The sequence below is a fragment of the Salvelinus namaycush genome, chromosome 7, assembly GCF_016432855.1.
Source record: "Salvelinus namaycush isolate Seneca chromosome 7, SaNama_1.0, whole genome shotgun sequence".
Lineage (NCBI taxonomy): Eukaryota > Metazoa > Chordata > Actinopteri > Salmoniformes > Salmonidae > Salvelinus > Salvelinus namaycush.
The window spans coordinates 7,993,943-8,019,725 of NC_052313.1; the positions used below are offsets into that span (position 1 = coordinate 7,993,943).

Below are 25,783 nucleotides of genomic sequence, written 5' to 3' on the forward strand. Positions count from 1 at the left end.
AGGTTTTTGTGAGTATTGAACATTTCTGGGATCTTTTTATTTCAGCTCATGAAACATGGGACCAACACTTTACATGTTGCGTTTTATATTTTTGTTCAGTATAATATGTTACTTTAGATATTGTCTCAAATTCTCCTGTCATAATGACCAACGGATTGTTTTATTTATTTTCATTTTATTTAACTTCTGGCTTCCCACAGACTGTTCTTGTGCAACCCAATACAATAGGAAGTAACGCTAGTGTATGTAAATACACCCGCGTTGCTAAAAGCAGATAGTCACTTGCCTGCCTTGAACGTGCTTTCAGGGAATGACTGTGGTCTGGCAGCTCAAGAGAGCCAAGGGAGAGAAGGTCAAATACGAGGTGAGAGTCGTGTGTGTTCGTTGTCCAAGCCCTGTTCTGACAGGAGTGTTAACAGTTTCGCCCCTTTTTAATCTGTGTGTTTAGTGACCAAGTTGTCTAGTGTGTGTTATAGCCTTGTTTTGATGTGTGTGCTGTCTAGGTGGCGGATTTGACCAGTGTGTATGACGAGGCGGACGAGGAACTCTCGGATGGTGAGAGAGGTGTAACGGATGTGAAATGGCTAGCTAGTTAGCGGTGGTGCGAGCTAGCAGCCTTTCAGTCGGTTACGTCACTTGCTCTGAAACCTAGAAGTAGTGGTTCCCCTTGCTCTGCAAGGGCCGCGGCTTTTGTGGAGCGATGGGTAACGATGCTTCGTGGGTGTCAGTTGTTGATGTTTACAGAGGGTCCCTGGTTCGCGCCCGGGTCGGGGCGAGGGGACGGACTAAAGTTAAACTGTTACAGAGGCAGGACGATGACTGGATCATTGATGGTGAGTTAGTGTAAAACACCTCCAGACCCTTTCTGCTTATCAGTCACACACTCAGTCAGTTATCCAGCCAGCCAGACAGACTTGATCCGTGAGACACATTTTACAGAAGTACCGAAAGTAACACATTCTAGCACCAAATCGTTTTTCATGTTCTACTATCGAAAATGTATAAACGTTTCGGTATACCGTGCAACACTACCGTAGACCAGCCGTTCTTAAAGTATGGATCGGTCGCGGACATGTTAACGGTGGGTTGTGACGTGTCAGAGGAAATTTATAATTATTTCATTAATTACTGAAATTGATTTGGCCAAGTGCATCTGCGCTCTCTGCTCAGTTTGGCAGCTGCGCGAGTATGAGAGGGAGATGCCTGTGTGCTTCGTGGTTTACCAGATCTTTTTTTCTGCAGTTTTCTTGAAGATCACTCCGCGACACACACAATGCAGCGCTGTGGTTCAGCAGAAGATGATGCGCTGTCTGCTGCTGACTTGTCATTCCCACTCGCCATCACTACCGCTGTCATCAAATGGACTCATGCTAGCAACAAGTTCTGACTGAGCTCAATCGTCATGAAACACCAATACACCAAACACCAATCCGACCTTGCAGGAAGCAGTCTCCTGCCTGACTGAGAAAGCAGTAGATGTTCTGATCCAGTTTGGCACCACATACCGATGTGAGTCAGGGTTCTCAACTCTGACGTACTTAAAAAACAAGTACAGAAAAAGTTTAAGGCTGAGCATGACCTCAGTGTTGTACTGTCTAAAACAGAGCCCAGAATATAGACATGCTTGTTGGTCTACATCTGTGTGATGTGATCAATCTGTTTATTCCAGTTTAGAATAAATTATTTCTTGTATTTTAGCAGCAACAGGTCCAACCTAGACAGATCTGTAAGAGTGTTTTTAATGGGGGAAAATAAACATTAATATATATTTATATGGATATTTCATCTTTTGTTTTTGTCTATATTGCATTTGTTTTATGCATAAGGGCAATGAAATGTACCTATATTTATGTATAGTTGCATATTTTCCTACGCTTGGGTCCCAGGAAAACACAATTTCTAATTTGGGTCCCATTCTGAAAAAGTTTAAGAACCCCTGCCGTAGACCATTAGAGCCAACCAAGTCAGTTCCTAAACTGATATGTGGCTGAAAACGTCAGTTAAGATGTGGATTGAGTCGGTGTTACGTTCCCCAGTTTCTGTGTTGTGGTTTTGTATGTGTGTGTTTCAGGATGGCTTCCTGAAATTCCCCCAAGCAGCTGATTGGTCGGTCTCATTGCTAATTGGAGCTGACCCCGCACTCTCGTCAGGATACAGCTGTATCCCATTAGACTCCTTTTCCAGCTATATAGCCAGTGTTCTGTTGCTCTGAAGAGAAATGATGAGTGTGTTGGTTGTTGTTGAGAGAGAGAGCTAATGAGTGTGTCCTGTGTGTGTAAGTAGGATGCAGTGTTTTGATTATTGACTTTGTTTGTGTTATTCTGTTTTTGTTCCCAGGGGGGAAGGGGAAGGCACCTTGGGAGTGCTTAGGCAAGAGGCCCACGGGCATACATATACTCTGTCTATGCACACTGGTTAAGACCTGGGCGGACCATCCCCTGTATTTTGGTTAGCGCACCAGGTGGTGCTAGTTAGGTAAGTAGCGGGTAGGCAGGTATGGTAGGAGAGGGGGCTTTGATATTTACTTTTTTTGCTTTGGTTCCGTCCAGCCCCATTTTCCCCAAATTACCGTGTGACGGAATAAATTCCTTGTAAACGGTACCACTCTCTCTGCCTTTGTCATCCTTACTCGCACCTACAGTCCCATACCTCTTTCACTCCACGGGGAGTTGAATTGTAGCAGGGTGTTGCGTTCCCTCTTCCTAGAGGTGTGCGTAACAGTCGGCCAAGGCCCACGTGTGTCGGTGAAGAACATCGAGAGGACCATGTACTTCCTGCCCCGCGAACACCCGAGTTTCCTGACACATGATCATTTACTTCAAAATGGCCAACTTTTTATGACATTTTACACTATTGATATTCAGCTGTCAACTGACCCAAACCAGCCCAGTTGAACGTATTAAGGAAAGGTTACCAGTGAACGCTCTACTGATTTTTTTTTTGTTGATTTTTTTTTTTTTTGATGGGTCTTAGACACATGCAGCTTTCCGATTCTGTTCCCTTCACCCAGAAGTGTGCACTTATTCACTCTCCCTAATGCGTTGACAAGCATCACATTTTATTGGTCACATGCACATGTTAATGTGAGTGTAGCGAAATGCTTGTGCTTCTAGTTCCGACCGTGCAGTAATATCTAACAATTTCACAACTACCTTAACTACAAGTGTAAAGGAATGAATAAGTACATATAAATAAATGGATGAGCGATGGCCAATCGGCATAGGCAAGATCCAGTAGAGTGTATAGAGTACAGCATATACATCTGAGATGAGTAATGTAGGGTATGTAAACATATGAAGTGGCATTGTTTAAAGTGACTAGTGATATATTTATTACATCAAATTTTTTATTATTAAAGTGGCTAGAGATTTGAGTCAGTATGTTGGCAGCAGCCACTCAATGTTAGTGATGGCTGTTTAACAGTCTGATGGCCTTGAGATAGAAGCTGTTTTTCAGTCTCTCGATCCCAGCTTTGATGCACCTGTACTGACCTCGCGTTCTGGATGATAGTGGGGTGAACACGCAGTGGCTCGGGTGGTTGTCCTTGATGATCTTTTTGGCCTTCACATTGGATTGGTGCAAGGATGGTTGGGAGTTTCCACCATATACCTCTCTTATGACCGAAAATAACTTCTGGACATCAGGACTGCGATTACTCACCACGGACTGGCAGAATCCTTTGATTACTCACCACGGACTGGCAGAATCCTTTGATTACTCACCACGGACTGGCAGAATCCTTTGATTACTCACAACGGACTGGTAGAATCCTTTGATTACTCACCACGGACTGGCAGAATCCTTTGATTACTCACCACGGACTGGCAGAATCCTTTGATTACTCACGGACTGGCAGAATATTTTTTTTCCTTTAACGAGTCTGACGAGGCCGACGCGAACAATATACTGCTTTCTCTGAAACGGGAACAGGACCAGATCCCCGTGATTTGCGTGAAGAGGAGGCAGAGAAAAAGGGATTAGAGGAGGGGCTCCCTTCTGAGATTCCGTAGGCGATCGAATAAAACACCACTTCCTTCCATTCTGCTAGCAAACGTGCAATCTTTGGACAATAAAATAGATGACCTACGCAGAAGATTAAACTACCAACGGGTCATTCAAAACTGTAATATCTTATGCTTCATGGAGTCGTGGCTGAACGACGACACTATCAACATACAGCTGGCTGGTTATACGCTGTACCGGCAGGATAGAACAGCGGCGTCTGGTAATTTTTTGTATTTTTGTAAATAACAGCTGGTGCACGATATCTAAGGAAGTCTCGAGCTATTGCTCGCCTGAGGTAGAGTATCTCATGATAAGCTATAGACGACACTACCTACCGAGAGAGTTTTCATCTGTATTTTTCGTAGCTGTTTACATATCACCACAGTCAGAGGCTGGCACTAAGACAGCATTGAATGAGCTGTATTCCGCCATAAGCAAACAAGAAAACGCTCACCCAGAGGCGGTGCTCCGAGTAGCCGGGGACTTTAATGCAGGGAAACTTAAATCTGTTTTACCAAATTTCTGTCAACATGTTAAATGTGCAACCAGAGGGGGAAAAAACTGGACCACCTTTACTCCACACACAGAGACGCGTACAAAGCTCTCCCTTGCCCTCCATTTGGCAAATTTGACCATAATTCCATCCCGATTCCTGCTTACAAGCAAAAATTAAAGCAGGACGCACCAGTGACTAGATCAATAAAAAAGTGGTCAGATGAAGCAGATGCTAAGCTACAGGACTGTTTTGCTAGCACAGACTGGAATATGTTCCGGGATTCCTGCGATGGCATTGAGGAGTACACCACATCATTCATCAATAAGTGCATCGACGACGACGTCCCCACAGTGACCGTACGTACAGTTTAAGTCGTAAGTTTACATACACCTTAGCCAGATACATTTAAACTCATTTTTTCACAATTCCTGACATTCAAGTAAAAATTCTCTGTCATCGGTCAGTTAAGATCATCACTTTATTTTAAGAATGTGAAATGTCAGAAAAGTAGTAGAGAGATTGATTTATTTCAGCTTTTATTTCTTTCATCACATTCCCAGTGGGTCAGAAATTGACATACACTCAATTAGTATTTGGTAGCATTGCCTTTAAAATGTTTATCTTGGGTCAAACGTTTTGGGGAGCCTTCCACAATCTTCCCACAATAATTTGGGTGAATTTTGGCCTATTCCTCCTGACAGCTGGTGTAACTGAGTCAGGTTTGTAGGCCTCCTTGTTCGCACACACTTTTTCAGTTCTGCCCACAAATTTTCTATAGGATTGAGGTCAGGGCTTTGTGATGGCCACTCCAATACCTTAACTTTGTTGTCCTTATGCCATTTTGCCACAACTTGGAAGTATGCTTGGGGTCATTGTCCATTTGGAAGACCCATTTGCGACTAACTTCCTGACTGATGTCTTGAGATGTTGCTTCAATATATCATTCTAAATAACAAACTGTCTTTATTTACCACAGTGTGAAGGAGTGATAGTCCCTCTATAGAAAGTGAGTTTCTGAAACAGAGTTCTTTGCTGATGTGTAGAAGAAACTGAATGAAAGAGAGTCCAGCGAGGATAGAGAGGGGAAAAAAAGGTGAGCTGAGCTACTATGTTTATTTATGAAATATTCTAGTTTATTTAGGCAATTTAATATATATGTTTATGCTTGGCCTGTTTAGTAGGCTATTTTGCAGCATAATGCTATATTTGTCAGTATAAAGCTGGGTATTCTTTCAAATAAATGTTTTGACCAAATTAATCTGTGTTAAATTATTTGTAACATTGTGTTTACAATGAAGAATGTAATCAAAATAAATCAAATAAATGCTGTTCATAATGAATAATCAGATGCGTGTTGCAAGCTTGTCATCTTTAGAACTTTTTTTTGTACGATTTAAAAATATATATATTTTTAGACGATACAAAACATACACATACAAACGGAAAATACATTACAGCAGTCCAGACCCACCTGCTCACACCCCATCACACTCAAACTGCACCATTTTGTTTCTGTTGTTTGACAAGAACTATCGTCCAACCCGTAGGGTATCTCACTGCACCCGTATGCCATGTCTTGAAATATGCAGACAGACAGATTAAAAGTTAATTGCCATTGTAATACTTCTGACAGCCACATTTCTAACCCCTCACATAACTGTTGGACTTTATAACATTCTCAGAAGGCATTTATTATTATAACCTAATGAAGAATTCCTCTTTTCCTGCATTATTTAATTTGTCTGCATGTTTATTTAACATTTTGCCAAAAAGAAGCCATGCCATGAATTATTTTTTTCCCACAATGCCATGCTGGACATTGACAACTCAAATCGCTTTAAAGAGACTTCTAATATTAGACAACAAATATACTAAAACATTAACTTAAAAAACAGTCCATTCATCACTGGATTTCTTCAAATTGCTGTGCAGGAATAGGATGCTATCCACCGTGCCTGGTCACAGCTGGCTTCTCTCTGAAACCACACCTCCATCTGAAGGTGAGGCTTTATCCACCGTGCCTGGTCACAGCTGGCTTCTCTCTGAAACCACACCTCTATCTGAAGGTGAGGCTTTATCCACTGTGCCTGGTCACAGCTGGCTTCTCTCTGAAACCACACCTCCATCTGAAGGTGAGGCTTTATCCACTGTGCCTGGTCACAGCTGGCTTCTCTCTGAAACCACACCTCCATCTGAAGGTGAGGCTTTATCCATCGTGCCTGGTCACAGCTGGCTTCTCTCTGAAACCACACCTCCATCTGAAGGTGAGGCTTTATCCATCGTGCCTGGTCACAGCTGGCTTCTCTCTGAAACCACACCTCCATCTGAAGGTGAGGCTTTATCCACCGTGCCTGGTCACAGCTGGCTTCTCTCTGAAACCACACCTCCATCTGAAGGTGAGGCTTTATCCATCGTGCCTGGTCACAGCTGGCTTCTCTCTGAAACCACACCTCCATCTGAAGGTGAGGCTTTATCCACTGTGCCTGGTCACAGCAGGCTTCTCTCTGAAACCACACCTCCATCTGAAGGTGAGGCTTTATCCACCGTGCCTGGTCACAGCTGGCTTCTCTCTGAAACCACACCTCCATCTGAAGGTGAGGCTTTATCCACCGTGCCTGGTCACAGCTGGCTTCTCTCTGAAACCACACCTCCATCTGAAGGTGAGGCTTTATCCACCGTGCCTGGTCACAGCTGGCTTCTCTCTGAAACCACACCTCCATCTGAAGGTGAGGCTTTATCCACCGTGCCTGGTCACAGCTGGCTTCTCTCTGAAACCACACCTCCATCTGAAGGTGAGGCTTTATCCACCGTGCCTGGTCACAGCTGGCTTCTCTCTGAAACCACACCTCCATCTGAAGGTGAGGCTTTATCCACCGTGCCTGGTCACAGCTGGCTTCTCTCTGAAACCACACCTCCATCTGAAGGTGAGGCTTTATCCACCGTGCCTGGTCACAGCTGGCTTCTCTCTGAAACCACACCTCTATCTGAAGGTGAGGCTTTATCCACCGTGCCTGGTCACAGCTGGCTTCTCTCTGAAACCACACCTCCATCTGAAGGTGAGGCTTTATCCACCGTGCCTGGTCACAGCTGGCTTCTCTCTGAAACCACACCTCCATCTGAAGGTGAGGCTTTATCCATCGTGCCTGGTCACAGCTGGCTTCTCTCTGAAACCACACCTCCATCTGAAGGTGAGGCTTTATCCACCGTGCCTGGTCACAGCTGGCTTCTCTCTGAAACCACACCTCCATCTGAAGGTGAGGCTTTATCCATCGTGCCTGGTCACAGCTGGCTTCTCTCTGAAACCACACCTCCATCTGAAGGTGAGGCTTTATCCACTGTGCCTGGTCACAGCTGGCTTCTCTCTGAAACCACACCTCCATCTGAAGGTGAGGCTTTATCCACCGTGCCTGGTCACAGCTGGCTTCTCTCTGAAACCACACCTCCATCTGAAGGTGAGGCTTTATCCACCGTGCCTGGTCACAGCTGGCTTCTCTCTGAAACCACACCTCCATCTGAAGGTGAGGCTTTATCCACCGTGCCTGGTCACAGCTGGCTTCTCTCTGAAACCACACCTCCATCTGAAGGTGAGGCTTTATCCACCGTGCCTGGTCACAGCTGGCTTCTCTCTGAAACCACACCTCCATCTGAAGGTGAGGCTTTATCCACCGTGCCTGGTCACAGCTGGCTTCTCTCTGAAACCACACCTCCATCTGAAGGTGAGGCTTTATCCACCGTGCCTGGTCACAGCTGGCTTCTCTCTGAAACCACACCTCCATCTGAAGGTGAGGCTTTATCCATCGTGCCTGGTCACAGCTGGCTTCTCTCTGAAACCACACCTCCATCTGAAGGTGAGGCTTTATCCACCGTGCCTGGTCACAGCTGGCTTCTCTCTGAAACCACACCTCCATCTGAAGGTGAGGCTTTATCCATCGTGCCTGGTCACAGCTGGCTTCTCTCTGAAACCACACCTCCATCTGAAGGTGAGGCTTTATCCACCGTGCCTGGTCACAGCTGGCTTCTCTCTGAAACCACACCTCTATCTGAAGGTGAGGCTTTATCCATCGTGCCTGGTCACAGCTGGCTTCTCTCTGAAACCACACCTCCATCTGAAGGTGAGGCTTTATCCACCGTGCCTGGTCACAGCTGGCTTCTCTCTGAAACCACACCTCCATCTGAAGGTGAGGCTTTATCCACCGTGCCTGGTCACAGCTGGCTTCTCTCTGAAACCACACCTCCATCTGAAGGTGAGGCTTTATCCACCGTGCCTGGTCACAGCTGGCTTCTCTCTGAAACCACACCTCCATCTGAAGGTGAGGCTTTATCCACCGTGCCTGGTCACAGCTGGCTTCTCTCTGAAACCACACCTCCATCTGAAGGTGAGGCTTTATCCACCGTGCCTGGTCACAGCTGGCTTCTCTCTGAAACCACACCTCTATCTGAAGGTGAGGCTTTATCCACCGTGCCTGGTCACAGCTGGCTTCTCTCTGAAACCACACCTCCATCTGAAGGTGAGGCTTTATCCACCGTGCCTGGTCACAGCTGGCTTCTCTCTGAAACCACACCTCTATCTGAAGGTGAGGCTTTATCCACCGTGCCTGGTCACAGCTGGCTTCTCTCTGAAACCACACCTCTATCTGAAGGTGAGGCTTTATCCATCGTGCCTGGTCACAGCTGGCTTCTCTCTGAAACCACACCTCTATCTGAAGGTGAGGCTTTATCCATCGTGCCTGGTCACAGCTGGCTTCTCTCTAAAACCACACCTCTATCTGAAGGTGAGGCTTTATCCACCGTGCCTGGTCACAGCTGGCTTCTCTCTGAAACCACACCTCTATCTGAAGGTGAGGCTTTATCCATCGTGCCTGGTCACAGCTGGCTTCTCTCTGAAACCACACCTCTATCTGAAGGTGAGGCTTTATCCATCGTGCCTGGTCACAGCTGGCTTCTCTCTGAAACCACACCTCCATCTGAAGGTGAGGCTTTATCCACCGTGCCTGGTGGCAGCTGGCTTCTCTCTGAAATCACACCTCCATCTGAAGGTGAGGCTTTATCCACCGTGCCTGGTGGCAGCTGGCTTCTCTCTGAAACCACACCTCCATCTGAAGGTGAGGCTTTATCCATCGTGCCTGGTCACAGCTGGCTTCTCTCTGAAACCACACCTCCATCTGAAGGTGAGGCTTTATCCACCGTGCCTGGTCACAGCTGGCTTCTCTCTGAAACCACACCTCCATCTGAAGGTGAGGCTTTATCCATCGTGCCTGGTCACAGCTGGCTTCTCTCTGAAACCACACCTCCATCTGAAGGTGAGGCTTTATCCACCGTGCCTGGTGGCAGCTGGCTTCTCTCTGAAATCACACCTCTATCTGAAGGTGAGGCTTTATCCATCGTGCCTGGTCACAGCTGGCTTCTCTCTGAAACCACACCTCCATCTGAAGGTGAGGCTTTATCCATCGTGCCTGGTCACAGCTGGCTTCTTTCTGAAACCACACCTCCATCTGAAGGTGAGGCTTTATCCATCGTGCCTGGTCACAGCTGGCTTCTCTCTGAAACCACACCTCCATCTGAAGGTGAGGCTTTATCCACCGTGCCTGGTCACAGCTGGCTTCTCTCTGAAACCACACCTCCATCTGAAGGTGAGGCTTTATCCATCGTGCCTGGTCACAGCTGGCTTCTCTCTGAAACCACACCTCCATCTGAAGGTGAGGCTTTATCCACCGTGCCTGGTCACAGCTGGCTTCTCTCTGAAACCACACCTCCATCTGAAGGTGAGGCTTTATCCATCGTGCCTGGTCACAGCTGGCTTCTCTCTGAAACCACACCTCCATCTGAAGGTGAGGCTTTATCCATCGTGCCTGGTCACAGCTGGCTTCTCTCTGAAACCACACCTCTATCTGAAGGTGAGGCTTTATCCATTGTGCCTGGTCACAGCTGGCTTCTCTCTAAAACCACACCTCTATCTGAAGGTGAGGCTTTATCCACCGTGCCTGGTGGCAGCTGGCTTCTCTCTGAAACCACACCTCCATCTGAAGGTGAGGCTTTATCCATCGTGCCTGGTCACAGCTGGCTTCTCTCTGAAACCACACCTCTATCTGAAGGTGAGGCTTTATCCATCGTGCCTGGTCACAGCTGGCTTCTCTCTGAAACCACACCTCTATCTGAAGGTGAGGCTTTATCCACCGTGCCTGGTCACAGCTGGCTTCTCTCTGAAGTCACCTCCATCTGAAGGTGAGGCTTTATCCACCGTGCCTGGTCACAGCTGGCTTCTCTCTGAAGTCACCTCCATCTGAAGGTGAGGCTTTATCCACCGTGCCTGGTCACAGCTGGCTTCTCTCTGAAACCACACCTCCATCTGAAGGTGAGGCTTTATCCACCGTGCCTGGTCACAGCTGGCTTCTCTCTGAAACCACACCTCTATCTGAAGGTGAGGCTTTATCCATTGTGCCTGGTCACAGCTGGCTTCTCTCTAAAACCACACCTCTATCTGAAGGTGAGGCTTTATCCACCGTGCCTGGTGGCAGCTGGCTTCTCTCTGAAACCACACCTCCATCTGAAGGTGAGGCTTTATCCACCGTGCCTGGTCACAGTTGGCTTCTCTCTGAAACCACACCTCCATCTGAAGGTGAGGCTTTATCCACCGTGCCTGGTCACAGCTGGCTTCTCTCTGAAACCACACCTCCATCTGAAGGTGAGGCTTTATCCACCGTGCCTGGTGGCAGCTGGCTTCTCTCTGAAATCACACCTCCATCTGAAGGTGAGGCTTTATCCACCGTGCCTGGTCACAGCTGGCTTCTCTCTGAAACCACACCTCTATCTGAAGGTGAGGCTTTATCCACCGTGCCTGGTCACAGCTGGCTTCTCTCTGAAACCACACCTCTATCTGAAGGTGAGGCTTTATCCACCGTGCCTGGTGGCAGCTGGCTTCTCTCTGAAACCACACCTCTATCTGAAGGTGAGGCTTTATCCACCGTGCCTGGTGGCAGCTGGCTTCTCTCTGAAACCACACCTCTATCTGAAGGTGAGGCTTTATCCACCGTGCCTGGTCACAGCTGGCTTCTCTCTGAAACCACACCTCTATCTGAAGGTGAGGCTTTATCCACTGTGCCTGGTGGCAGCTGGCTTCTCTCTGAAACCACACCTCCATCTGAAGGTGAGGCTTTATCCACCTTGCCTGGTCACAGCTGGCTTCTCTCTGAAACCACACCTCCATCTGAAGGTGAGGCTTTATCCACCGTGCCTGGTCACAGCTGGCTTCTCTCTGAAACCACACCTCCATCTGAAGGTGAGGCTTTATCCACCGTGCCTGGTCACAGCTGGCTTCTCTCTGAAACCACACCTCCATCTGAAGGTGAGGCTTTATCCACCGTGCCTGGTCACAGCTGGCTTCTCTCTGAAACCACACCTCTATCTGAAGGTGAGGCTTTATCCACCGTGCCTGGTCACAGCTGGCTTCTCTCTGAAACCACACCTCCATCTGAAGGTGAGGCTTTATCCATCGTGCCTGGTCACAGCTGGCTTCTCTCTGAAACCACACCTCTATCTGAAGGTGAGGCTTTATCCATCGTGCCTGGTCACAGCTGGCTTCTCTCTGAAACCACACCTCTATCTGAAGGTGAGGCTTTATCCATCGTGCCTGGTCACAGCTGGCTTCTCTCTGAAACCACACCTCTATCTGAAGGTGAGGCTTTATCCATCGTGCCTGGTCACAGCTGGCTTCTCTCTAAAACCACACCTCTATCTGAAGGTGAGGCTTTATCCACCGTGCCTGGTCACAGCTGGCTTCTCTCTGAAACCACACCTCTATCTGAAGGTGAGGCTTTATCCATCGTGCCTGGTCACAGCTGGCTTCTCTCTGAAACCACACCTCTATCTGAAGGTGAGGCTTTATCCATCGTGCCTGGTCACAGCTGGCTTCTCTCTGAAACCACACCTCCATCTGAAGGTGAGGCTTTATCCACCGTGCCTGGTGGCAGCTGGCTTCTCTCTGAAATCACACCTCCATCTGAAGGTGAGGCTTTATCCACCGTGCCTGGTGGCAGCTGGCTTCTCTCTGAAACCACACCTCCATCTGAAGGTGAGGCTTTATCCATCGTGCCTGGTCACAGCTGGCTTCTCTCTGAAACCACACCTCCATCTGAAGGTGAGGCTTTATCCACCGTGCCTGGTCACAGCTGGCTTCTCTCTGAAACCACACCTCCATCTGAAGGTGAGGCTTTATCCATCGTGCCTGGTCACAGCTGGCTTCTCTCTGAAACCACACCTCCATCTGAAGGTGAGGCTTTATCCACCGTGCCTGGTGGCAGCTGGCTTCTCTCTGAAATCACACCTCTATCTGAAGGTGAGGCTTTATCCATCGTGCCTGGTCACAGCTGGCTTCTCTCTGAAACCACACCTCCATCTGAAGGTGAGGCTTTATCCATCGTGCCTGGTCACAGCTGGCTTCTTTCTGAAACCACACCTCCATCTGAAGGTGAGGCTTTATCCATCGTGCCTGGTCACAGCTGGCTTCTCTCTGAAACCACACCTCCATCTGAAGGTGAGGCTTTATCCACCGTGCCTGGTCACAGCTGGCTTCTCTCTGAAACCACACCTCCATCTGAAGGTGAGGCTTTATCCATCGTGCCTGGTCACAGCTGGCTTCTCTCTGAAACCACACCTCCATCTGAAGGTGAGGCTTTATCCACCGTGCCTGGTCACAGCTGGCTTCTCTCTGAAACCACACCTCCATCTGAAGGTGAGGCTTTATCCATCGTGCCTGGTCACAGCTGGCTTCTCTCTGAAACCACACCTCCATCTGAAGGTGAGGCTTTATCCATCGTGCCTGGTCACAGCTGGCTTCTCTCTGAAACCACACCTCTATCTGAAGGTGAGGCTTTATCCATTGTGCCTGGTCACAGCTGGCTTCTCTCTAAAACCACACCTCTATCTGAAGGTGAGGCTTTATCCACCGTGCCTGGTGGCAGCTGGCTTCTCTCTGAAACCACACCTCCATCTGAAGGTGAGGCTTTATCCATCGTGCCTGGTCACAGCTGGCTTCTCTCTGAAACCACACCTCTATCTGAAGGTGAGGCTTTATCCATCGTGCCTGGTCACAGCTGGCTTCTCTCTGAAACCACACCTCTATCTGAAGGTGAGGCTTTATCCACCGTGCCTGGTCACAGCTGGCTTCTCTCTGAAGTCACCTCCATCTGAAGGTGAGGCTTTATCCACCGTGCCTGGTCACAGCTGGCTTCTCTCTGAAGTCACCTCCATCTGAAGGTGAGGCTTTATCCACCGTGCCTGGTCACAGCTGGCTTCTCTCTGAAACCACACCTCCATCTGAAGGTGAGGCTTTATCCACCGTGCCTGGTGTCAGCTGGCTTCTCTCTGAAACCACACCTCCATCTGAAGGTGAGGCTTTATCCACCGTGCCTGGTGGCAGCTGGCTTCTCTCTGAAACCACACCTCCATCTGAAGGTGAGGCTTTATCCATCGTGCCTGGTCACAGCTGGCTTCTCTCTGAAACCACACCTCCATCTGAAGGTGAGGCTTTATCCATCGTGCCTGGTCACAGCTGGCTTCTCTCTGAAACCACACCTCCATCTGAAGGTGAGGCTTTATCCATCGTGCCTGGTCACAGCTGGCTTCTCTCTGAAACCACACCTCCATCTGAAGGTGAGGCTTTATCCACCGTGCCTGGTCACAGCTGGCTTCTCTCTGAAACCACACCTCTATCTGAAGGTGAGGCTTTATCCATTGTGCCTGGTCACAGCTGGCTTCTCTCTAAAACCACACCTCTATCTGAAGGTGAGGCTTTATCCACCGTGCCTGGTGGCAGCTGGCTTCTCTCTGAAACCACACCTCCATCTGAAGGTGAGGCTTTATCCACCGTGCCTGGTCACAGTTGGCTTCTCTCTGAAACCACACCTCCATCTGAAGGTGAGGCTTTATCCACCGTGCCTGGTCACAGCTGGCTTCTCTCTGAAACCACACCTCCATCTGAAGGTGAGGCTTTATCCACCGTGCCTGGTGGCAGCTGGCTTCTCTCTGAAATCACACCTCCATCTGAAGGTGAGGCTTTATCCACCGTGCCTGGTGGCAGCTGGCTTCTCTCTGAAACCACACCTCCATCTGAAGGTGAGGCTTTATCCATCGTGCCTGGTCACAGCTGGCTTCTCTCTGAAACCACACCTCTATCTGAAGGTGAGGCTTTATCCATCGTGCCTGGTCACAGCTGGCTTCTCTCTAAAACCACACCTCTATCTGAAGGTGAGGCTTTATCCACCGTGCCTGGTCACAGCTGGCTTCTCTCTGAAGCCACCTCCATCTGAAGGTGAGGCTTTATCCACCGTGCCTGGTCACAGCTGGCTTCTCTCTGAAACCACACCTCTATCTGAAGGTGAGGCTTTATCCACCGTGCCTGGTGGCAGCTGGCTTCTCTCTGAAACCACACCTCCATCTGAAGGTGAGGCTTTATCCACCGTGCCTGGTCACAGCTGGCTTCTCTCTGAAGCCACCTCCATCTGAAGGTGAGGCTTTATCCACCGTGCCTGGTCACAGCTGGCTTCTCTCTGAAACCACACCTCCATCTGAAGGTGAGGCTTTATCCATCGTGCTGGTCACAGCTGGCTTCTCTCTGAAACCACACCTCTATCTGAAGGTGAGGCTTTATCCATCGTGCCTGGTCGCAGGCTGGCAGCTGGCTTCTCTCTGAAAATACACCTCTATCTGAAGGGGACGCTTTATTCTTTGGAACCACACAATTACCAAGTGGACATTAGGCCTCTTCACGCAATAGAGGAAATCAACAAGATCCACACCTATTCTTTCACAATAGCTGGTCTTATGTTATCTGCAGTTTTGAGCTGCACTGTCTGTAAAGGCACAAGTATCCTATTTTTCGGAAATCACATGTAAAGTGTAATTGCGCCCTTGTATTTACCCAAGTTCTCTCTCTCAACTGCGGGACCGACCGCCGGTTTTCATTGTTGCCCGATGCGGGACTTTAGTGTGATGGTAGAGAGACTGACTGAAACATTCACACCTCCATTCATTTACCAAAGGATAGTCTAATAACTCAACTAGGTGTGAAAAATCCCTCAATTTGTGTCACAGTTTAGACTACTGATAGATGCTGCGGTCAGTCATTTGAGTACTATTGTAAAGTGGAGCCAAATGGTCAAAAAAGGGCAGACTTGCAATGTATTCGATGTTTAAGTACTCTAAAGTTTTACATTTCTAACTCAATATCACAAACCAGATTTGCCCTAACGAAAAATGCATCAACCCCTGCAAATATATAAATGTATTATAATTCACTTAATTCGTACAAAATTAGCTGTAGCAAGAGGAGAGACTGCATGCTAAAGACAATCAGAAAGAATGTCTTTAACCTGCATTATAATATAACTTATTTTGAAGCAAGAACAGGAATGAGTGATTCACTCAGCCTTATGCTGTTCTTGCTTCTGTTGCCTATTTGAGTGTTTGTTAAATATCCTACTGATTCTGAGATCACCAAGCCTCACGTAACCGCAAAATGTCGGGTAAAGCAATTTCACAAATCCGTCTGTTTTTAAACTTTGAGGTGCTGTATTAAAGGCTTTACCATTTTGTTTTCAGTCAAACGCATTTGTGAATTCAATCCCTTTAGCCGACATGTTACTGTTTTACTCATTGTTTAATTATTAAAGGCTCCCTTTGTTATTTAGTTTTAGAACTAAAATGCTTGACTGTGTATTTAAAGACATGGATGACTTGTATGCTGTGTGATGACATGGACAAATGAATGAATGATTTATTTACTGTATTTTGAAGGAGGTCTTTATGCCAACAAGTAAGTTACGCTAAAACAGCTACAGTAAAATAGGACTTTTATTTTATTTTTGATTTATTTAGCGTTTATTTAACGTGGCAAGTCAGTTAAGAACAAATTCTTATTTACAATGACGGTCTAGGAACTTCCTTTGTTCGGTGGCAGAACAACAGATTTTTACCTTGTCAGCTTGGGGAGTCGATTTATGAACCTTTCGGTTACTGGCCCAACTCTCTAACCACTAGGCTACCTGCCTACAGCTCCATGTCATTTCAATAACTTAGTTTGACCACCAGAGAGCATCTTTGAGAAGCTAACATTAATGGCAACAAGGGCTGGCAGTAAAATACTATGAGGTCATGCACTCCAACGTGCCATACCATTCCGCAGCACCCGGCAAGCTGTGCTGCAGTATGATGCAACTTTTAGAGGAAGAACCACTACATGCCTTTGAGATCGCTGACGTCCCTACAGAGTCAGAATACATGGAAGTCAGATACTCTGTAAGTACACACACACACACACACACACACACACACACACACACACACACACACACACACACACACACACACACACACTCCCATCGTATCCATTGTTATTGTATTTCTCCTGCAAGCTGAATAGCCGTCTCTGAACCTCCGACCTGAAGGGGGCGACATTCTCCAGGTGTTTGGAACCAACACCTCTAGCCTGCAAAGGACCCTGCTAGCTGGACATCAAGAGCTCATGTACACACACACTGACTACACACACGCTCTGAGACACTCACGCAAACACGCACTGCATACACCTATACACAAACACACATATGCTCACACCCCCTCCCACGCACACACACACCACTAACACGCACCTTCTCTCCTGTCCCCTGTAGAGCTGAGCAGCCAGCCAGTGAGTTGGTGGAAGCGATGGCGTTGCATAGCGACCTTGTCACCGAGGTCAAAGACCCGCCTCCTCCACCTCTCACTGTCATGTCCTTCAGCCTGAAGACTGTACAGAACCCCAAAACACCACAACGAGGTGCGTGTGTGATACTGAGTCAGACTTAGGTCTGTTGCGATGACTGTGAGTTATGACCGCTGTAAAATTCCACATGACTTCTGAGCAGTTGTGTAAAGTACTTAAGAAAAAATACTTTAAAGTACTACCTAAATAGTTGTTTGGGTTATCTGTACTTTACTATTTATATTTGACAACGTTTACTTTTACTTCACTACATTCCAAAAGAAAATAATATACTTTTTACTCCATACATTTTTCCTGACAGCCAAAAGTACCTCGTTAAATGTTGAATGCTTAGCAGGACAGTAAATGGTCCCTGGCTAGCCGTAAATAAAAACTAAAAACAATTGTGCCGTCTGGTTTCCTTAATATAAAGAATATCAAATTACATTTACTTTTGATACTTAAGTACATTTAAAATCAAATACTTTTAGACTTTTACTTTAGTATTTTACTGGGTGACTCACTTACTTGAGTCATTTTCTATTAAAGTATCTTTACTTTTTACTCAAGTATGACATTTGGGTAGTTTTTCCGCCACTGCCTCTGAGTCACGGTAATCTCCTCTTATGCACTCTGAACTTGCATTAGTAGTACCCAACTCACTAACGACCGTCAGGTCACTGATGGCCTGGTACTCAGGTCTTTATTATCCACCATCAGGTCCTAATGGCCTGGTACTCAGGGCTCTATTGTCCCTCCATCAGGTCCTAATGGCCTGGTACTCAGAGCTCTATTGTCCCTCCATCAGGTTCTAATGGCATGGTACTCAGGGCTCTATTGTCCCTCCATCAGGTCCTAATGGTCTGGTACTCAGGCATCTATTGTTGCTCCATCAGGTTTTAATGGCCTGGTACTCAGAGCTCTATTGTTCCTCCATCAGGTCCTAATGGCCTGGTACTCAGGGCTCTATTGTCCCTCCATCAGGTCCTAATGGCCTGGTACTCAGGGCTCTATTGTCCCTCCATCAGGTCCTAATGGTCTGGTACTCAGGCATCTATTGTTGCTCCATCAGGTTCTAATGGCCTGGTACTCAGGGCTCTATTGTCCCTCCATCAGGTCCTAATGGCCTGGTACTTAGGGCTCTATTGTTGCTCCATCAGGTTCTAATGGCCTGGTACTCAGGGCTCTATTGTCCCTCCATCAGGTCCTAATGGCCTGGTACTTAGGGCTCTATTGTCCCCACATCAGGTCCTAATGGCCTGGTACTCAGGGCTCTATTGTCCCTCCATCAGGTCCTAATGGTCTGGTACTCAGGCATCTATTGTTGCTCCATCAGGTTCTAATGGCCTGGTACTCAGGGCTCTATTGTCCCTCAATCAGGTCCTAATGGCCTGGTACTTAGGGCTCTATTGTTGCTCCATCAGGTTCTAATGGCCTGGTACTCAGGGCTCTATTGTCCCTCCATCAGGTCCTAATGGCCTGGTACTTAGGGCTCTATTGTCCCCACATCAGGTCCTAATGGCCTGGTACTCAGGGCTCTATTGTCCCTCCATCAGGTCCTAATGGCCTGGTACTCAGAGCTCTATTGTTCCTCTAGCCACTCTGACATCAATTCGAATCCAATTAAACATCACATCAAACATTAATCATCAAAACAGTATACTGCTTTTAAAACTCAAATCATTGTGATTGATCTATTTTGTGGAAAGGAGTTCAACAACAGGTTGAAACTGAGTATAAAAGCTTAGTAACGAAATGGACAACGCTTTCTAAGGTGATTCATTCAAAACGCCAACGTAGTTCATGCATACGTATAGGCTTATATATGAGACCCTACCCAAAACCTGTGGTTGTTACTGACCAGGAGCACATGGCTGAGCTCTTTAATCACCACTTCATTAAGTCAGGATTCCTATTTGACTCAGCCATGCCTCCTTGCTCGTCCAACACTTCCTCATCTCCCACCCCTTCTAATACGACTAGCCCCGATGCTCCTCCCTCTTTCTCCCCTGCCCCGCTACAAAGTTTCTCCCTGCAGGCGGTCACTGAGTCCGAGGTGCTAAAGGAGCTCCTTAAACTTGACCCCCCAAAAAAACATATTGGTCAGATGGTTTAGACGCTTTCTTCTTGAAGGTTCTTTAAGGTTACACAAGGACAGAGAGGTGAGTCTGACACAAGGACAGAGAGGTGAGTCTGACACAAGGACAGAGAGGTGAGTCTGACACAAGGACAGAGAGGTGAGTCTGACACAAGGACAGAGAGGTGAGTCTGACACAAGGACAGAGAGGTGAGTCTGACACAAGGACAGAGAGGTGAGTCTGACACAAGGACAGAGAGGAGGAAGTCTGGATTATGAAATGTAGGACAAATACCACTAGAGGGCACTCTAAGACCACAAACACACACACCACTAGCGGTAGTGACAGTATCTGTACTTTCTCTTGTAGCCTCAGACACAGGAGGGAATGCTGTGACATCCAGCTAATCAGAGATATTTTACCAAGGTAGCGCTGCTGAGTATAACGGTGGGGGTTGGCCCAGAGGAGGGCAGTGCCTCAGATGTTTGTATTTTATAACACCTGTAACCGCCATTTCCTGCAATCTAGAGCAAAAAAAATGACCTTAAATTATACAAATAAAGATACAGTACCAGTCAAAAGTTTGGACACACCTACTCATTCAAAGGGTTTTCTTTATTATGACAATTTTCTACATTGTAGAATAATAGTGAAGACGTCAAACTGAAATAACACATATAGAATCATGTAGTAACCGAAAAAGTGTTAAACAAATCAAAATATATTTTATATTTGAGATAATTCAAAGTAGCCACCCTTTGCCTTGATGACAGTTTTGCACACTTTTGGCATTCTCTCAACCAGATTCACCTGGAATGCTTTTTTAACAGTCTTGAAGGAGTTCCCACATATGCTAAGCACTTGTTGGCTGCTTTTCCTTCACTCTGCGGTCCAACTCATCCCAAACCATCTCATTTGGGTTGAAGTCGGGTGATTGTGGAGGCCAGGTCATCTGATGCAGCACTCCATCACTCACCTTCATGGTCAAATAGCCTTTACACAGCCTGGAGGTGTGTTGGGTCATTGTCCTGTTGAAAAACAGGACAATGAGCGCAAAACCAGGTGGGATGGCATATCGCTGCAGAATGCTGTGGTAACCATGCTGGTTAAGTGTGCCTTTCATTTTAAATGAATCACTGACAGTGTCACCATCAAAGCACCCCCACACCATCACACTTCCTCCTCCGTGGTTCACGGTGGAAACCACACATGCGGAGATCATCCGTTCAAATTTGGACTCATCAGACCAAAGGACAGATTTTCACAGGTCTAATGTCCATTGCTCGTGTTTCTTGGCCCAAGCAAGTCTCTTCTTCTTATTGGTGTCCTTTAGTAGGGGTTTCTTTGCATCCATTTGACCATGAAGGCCTGATTCACACAGTCTCCTCTGAACAGATGATGTTGAGATGTGTCTGTTACTTGAACTCTGTGAAGCATTTATTTGGACTGCAATTTCTGAGGCTGGTAACTCTAATGAACTTATCCTCTGCAGCAGAGGTAACTCTGTGTCTTCCTTTCCTGTGGCGGTCTTCATGAGAGACAGTTTCATCATAGCGCTTGATGGTTTTTAGGACTGTACTTTCAAAGTTCTTGAAATTTTCCGGATTGACTGACCTTCATGTCTTAAAGTAATGATGGACTGTCATTTCTCTTTCCTTATTTGAGCTGTTCTTGCAATAATATGGACTTGGTCTTTTATCAAATAGGGCATCTTCTGTATGCCAACCATACCTTGTCACAACACAACTGATTGACTCAAATGCATTAAGAAGGAAAGAAATTCCCCAAATTAACTTTTTTAACAAGGCACACCTTGTAATTGAAATACATTCCAAGTGACTACCTCATGATGCTGGTTGAGAGAATGCCAAGAGTGTGCAAAGCTGTCATCAAGGCAAAGGGTGGCTACTTCGAAGAATCTCAAGTATAAAATATATTTAGTTTTGTTTAACACTTTTTTTGGTTACTACACGATTCCTTGTGTTATTTCATAGTTGTGATGTCTTCACTATTATTCTACAATGTAGAAAATAGTAAAAATAAAGAAAAACCCTTGAATGAGTAGGCGTCTCCAACCTTCTGACTGGTACTTTATACACATATTTGTATTGTTATTGTATTATGTAAATAGTTTCACAGTCAGTGTACAAGGTGGTGCAGTGACCCTCTTACATTCTTTGGGCAGAACCCTGTTAATAGACAGTACACACAGTGACATAAAGTTAACATTTTAGTTAGGGGTTTACCTGTAACAGTACACCACGCCTGTGTTCATGTAATGATCTCTAAAAATAAACTCTGTCAGCTCAGTGGTGTTCCAGTGATCCTCGGTGAGATGTTTATTGTGATCCCCTTACAACCCCATTGTGTTCCCTAATAGAGGTCAGGGCTTGTGTGTGATGCAGCTGTGTGAGATTGAGTGAGTGATACAGGTATCATTACCAGGTGTAATATGTCTATCCCAACCAGTTTACCTCTGTATCTGTGTAACCCTGAGCCTGGGGTTTGGTGTTAGTCTATAGCTTCATTATTTGACAGTAGGTAGAATAGATGGGACCAGCCTTAGCCTAAGGGCCTTTCCTATATACTTGTTTTAAGAGCTGAGCTGCCACTTTGTAAGTTATCATTGATGTACACAGGATTCTCCCCTTCTATAGAATTGGTGGAGGTTCTGGTTCTATGGTTGATACAATCCCTACTCAATGGTATAAACTAGAATAGAACACTGAAAATAGCGAGTTCTAAGAAGCCACTTAGAAAAAGAGACCTTGACTCCGCTTAGACTTCTGACGGCTGAACACCAAGTAGTTAGTTTCCAGTGATTGGGAGCCAACAAGGGCAGCTGGGTGTTTTGTAGTGTGTTTTCTAGTGTATTTATACACGTCTGAAACCCCATAGCAGTCTTGTATCACCATACACACACTCACATCCCTCATCAATTTAATCGTTCCGTTTGCACTTTCCTTTTATAATCTGATTTAGGGTTTTTGTTTATTTATGATCATTACACGACACCACTGACCTAGAATGCTTTGCTTATGAAGGCCTTTTTGCGGCTCCCTTTGTGGTCCCTTCATTGTGTGCATGCGTGCACTCATCTTTCTTTCACCCTTGTCTAAGCCAAGTCCTTAACCCTCTGGGAATAGTGGGTCAGGCCTGGGGCCCCGGTGAGTTTTCAGCCCAGGGAAGGGTTAAGAATCTCGGGCTTAGGAGGGGATGACAGCCCCCTGGCTCTGGATGTCCTGGTTCTGATTTATAGGTTAGCGGGGTAATGTCCCTCCGTTATCTCCAGGCTTTTGCCAAGTCTCACTCGCATTAATGACTTTGTGTGTGTGTGCAGGGAGTGACAACTGCTGCTGTCTGAACTCTGGCCTTTGTGGGGAAATATTTGTTGTGCCCCCCTCCTTGGTATTAGGAGAGATGAGACAGAGTGGATAGGGAGCATTAAAGGGGAATGGTTTAGGGTTACATGGCTCAGGGTCCGGCAAGGATTTGATGTCCCCCAATGTGTTATTTTTGGTTCCTTTGTGTGGTAGCCAGAATCAGGGGTAGAGGGGAGGGAAGAGACGTGATGTTGTAATATACAATCACACATTGGCGCAATGGTTATTTTGGAGAGGTTAGCGGTGAAGGGAGTTCAGCGGTAACATGGTATAGTAGTGAGGAGATAACAGCCGCACAGGGTTGTGTCTGTCTGTCTATGGGAGCTGTTAATGGTTTTGGAACGCTGGTTAGTTTATGCGTGTGCATGTGCATGTGTGTGCATGTGTCAGTGTTGTAGGGGAATATTTTAGAGATGCAGAGGACCTCTAAAACCCATGATGTTGTAATTGAATCCCAGACTGTCCTTGTTTAAAAACAGACAGACATAAGCCTGTAGCTTACATTAGTGAGGTCAGAGGGAAGGTGGAAGGAAGGGCCATGGGTAAGCGCCGTGGGCCATGGTGAAGGGCCATGGGGTAAGGGCCATGGGGTAAGGGCCATGGGGTAAGGGCCATGGGGTAAGGGCCATGGGTAAGTGCCATGGGTAAGCGCAGTGGGCCATGGGTAAGGGGTAAGGGGTAAGGGGTAAGGGCCATGGGGTAAGGGCCATGGGTAAGGGGTAAGGGCCATGGGTAAGGGGTAAGGGGTAAGGGCCATGGGTAAGGGGTAAGAGGGTAGAATGAAAGGAGAGGGATGGCGCCAGGGGGCGGTTGTTATGGGGGCTACGGGTGTTCAGGATTAATCCTCTGTGTGTGTGATGAGGTCAGGGTAAATACTGTTCCCTGTACCCCTCTCCTGTGTTACAATCACTAAATCCATTTATATACTTCCCAGAATGAGAAATGGACGTACAGTATCATATATTAGTTGACACCATAACTTTGGGGGGGGGGGGGGGGTTATAGTGGCATTGCTCCCCTATCTTCCTAAATATAGAGATTTGCTGCTAATATGCCTGGACTTGTCACATTGGGAGAGGTAGCCTATATTTGGATGAGTGTAATAGCTACAATATTTACCTTTATCTTGTGGTCCAGAATGAAGAGCATGATACGGTTAATTCCTTGTGGGAGTGATTCATTGAAAACGGTAAATGAAAGCCCAATTGTGTTAGGTAAGTCATCTTTTGCTTAGTAGACAAAATAAAGCTCACGGAATTTGATATTTAATGTAAGGTTATCATTATATGTAATTATTGGGGTCATTGTTGGGTTATAACAGTGTATGTAATACTACTGAGCTTTGTGGTGTTCTGTGTAGTTATGTGAGACGGTGGTATTAATTCACACGTGGATTTCTAAACAGATTTACAGTAGATGTTTAATCTCAGGAGTGAAAATAACAGCACTAACATCCAATAACTAGGGCAGGTGTGTGTGTGTGTGTCTATCACTCGTGTAGTGTATGAAAGTCAGAGAGGGCGCCCGTTCGTGACTCCGCTCTTTGACACTAGAGTTCTATCGGGTCTATTCCGGTCTGAGAACTGTCGTCCTCAAAATGCTTTTCAACTGGACACTTTTCAAAACAATCGTAACCGGAGCCTCACTTTTACTGGGGCTCTGAGCCTGGACAGGGCTTAACATACCGCCTCTCATCTGGAGAGGGCTGGGGAGGCGTGTCTGTTGGGGTAGGGGGCGCGGAATACTCTTTCAGTGAGCAAATGACTCTGTAGTGTCTTGGGTGAGGAAATGAGTTAAGGGGACATACAGTGCCTTTGAAAATTATTTACTTTTTCCAATTTTTTTTAGGTGACAGCCTTATTCTAAAATGTATTACATTTTTTAAAATCATCAGTCTACACAGAAAACCCCATAATGACAAAGCAAAAACTGTTTTTTTAGAAACTGTTGCTAATTTATAAAAAATTAAACCTAAATATCACATTTACATAAGTATTCAGACCCTTTACTCAGTACTTTGTTGAAACCTTTGGCAGCGATTTAAAGCCTCAAGTCTTCTTGGGTATGATGCTACAAGCTTGGAACATCTGTATTTGGTCTAGTTTCTCCTATTCATCTCTGCAGATCCTCTCAAGCTCTGTCAGGTTGGATGGGGAGCGTTGCTGCACAGCTATTTTCAGGTCTCTCCAGAGATATTCGTCGGGTTCAAGTCTGGGCTCTGGCTCGGCCACTCAAGGACATTCTGAGCCGGACTTGAACCCGATCGATGTAGAATTTCATGAAATTAGCTTTAAAACGGCAAAATTCTCTCAGCTCCAAGGCAGAATATGTAGAAATTCAGGAAATTAGCTTTAAAACGGCAAATTCTCTCAGCTCTGATTCTGCAGTTTAGGGGAAGACGCAATGAAAAAGAGTGAAAGGAGAGAAGTAAAGAGAAAGAGAAGATCGAGTGCCACGTAACTGGCTATACAGGAGTCTAAGCATAGTGTAGTTGTGTAAACAGAACAGCATGTCCCTGTGTCAGCACTCTGCTTGTTTATTATCTCTGAGTGGTGTCGTGCTTGTTTATTATCTCTGAGTGGTGTCGTGCTTGTTTGTTGTCTCTGAGTGGTGTCATGCTTGTTTATTATCTCTGAGTGGTGTCGTGCTTGTTTATTATCTCTGAGTGGTGTCGTGCTTGTTTGTTATCTCTGAGTGGTGTCGTGCTTGTTTGTTATCTCTGAGTGGTGTCATGCTTGTTTGTTATCTCTGAGTGGTGGCGTGCTTGTTTGTTATCTCTGAGTGGTGTCATGCTTGTTTGTTATCTCTGAGTGGTGGCGTGCTTGTTTGTTATCTCTGAGTGGTGTCATGCTTGTTTATTATCTCTGAGTGGTGTCGTGCTTGTTTGGACACCACACACTCTGGAGTCATTTTCTGACGATTAGTCTTTCAGCAGGAATGGCTCCTTTAGCGGTCCGTCCTGTGGTCATAGACAGCAGATAGGGAACTGACTAAATACGGACCAGACCACCAAGCCATCGATGACATCAACACTACACCTCCTCTCTCTCCTTCTCTTCATCTCGTCCCCTCTTTTCTTCCACTA

The 25,783-nt window shown here is 46.4% G+C and overlaps 1 protein-coding gene across 1 annotated transcript in view; it reads left to right on the plus strand.

The window, feature by feature from the left end:
* Positions 1-310: 310 nt before the first annotated feature.
* Positions 311-25,783, plus strand: part of LOC120050489 (catenin delta-2-like) — a 363,309-nt gene continuing 337,836 nt past the window's right edge. The window contains exons 1-5 of the mRNA XM_038997076.1: positions 311-364; positions 504-555; positions 16,680-16,792; positions 16,959-17,020; positions 17,167-17,284. Of these exons, the coding sequence (XP_038853004.1) occupies positions 311-364; positions 504-555; positions 16,680-16,792; positions 16,959-17,020; positions 17,167-17,284 (399 nt within the window). The remainder of the gene's footprint in view (positions 365-503; positions 556-16,679; positions 16,793-16,958; positions 17,021-17,166; positions 17,285-25,783) is intronic.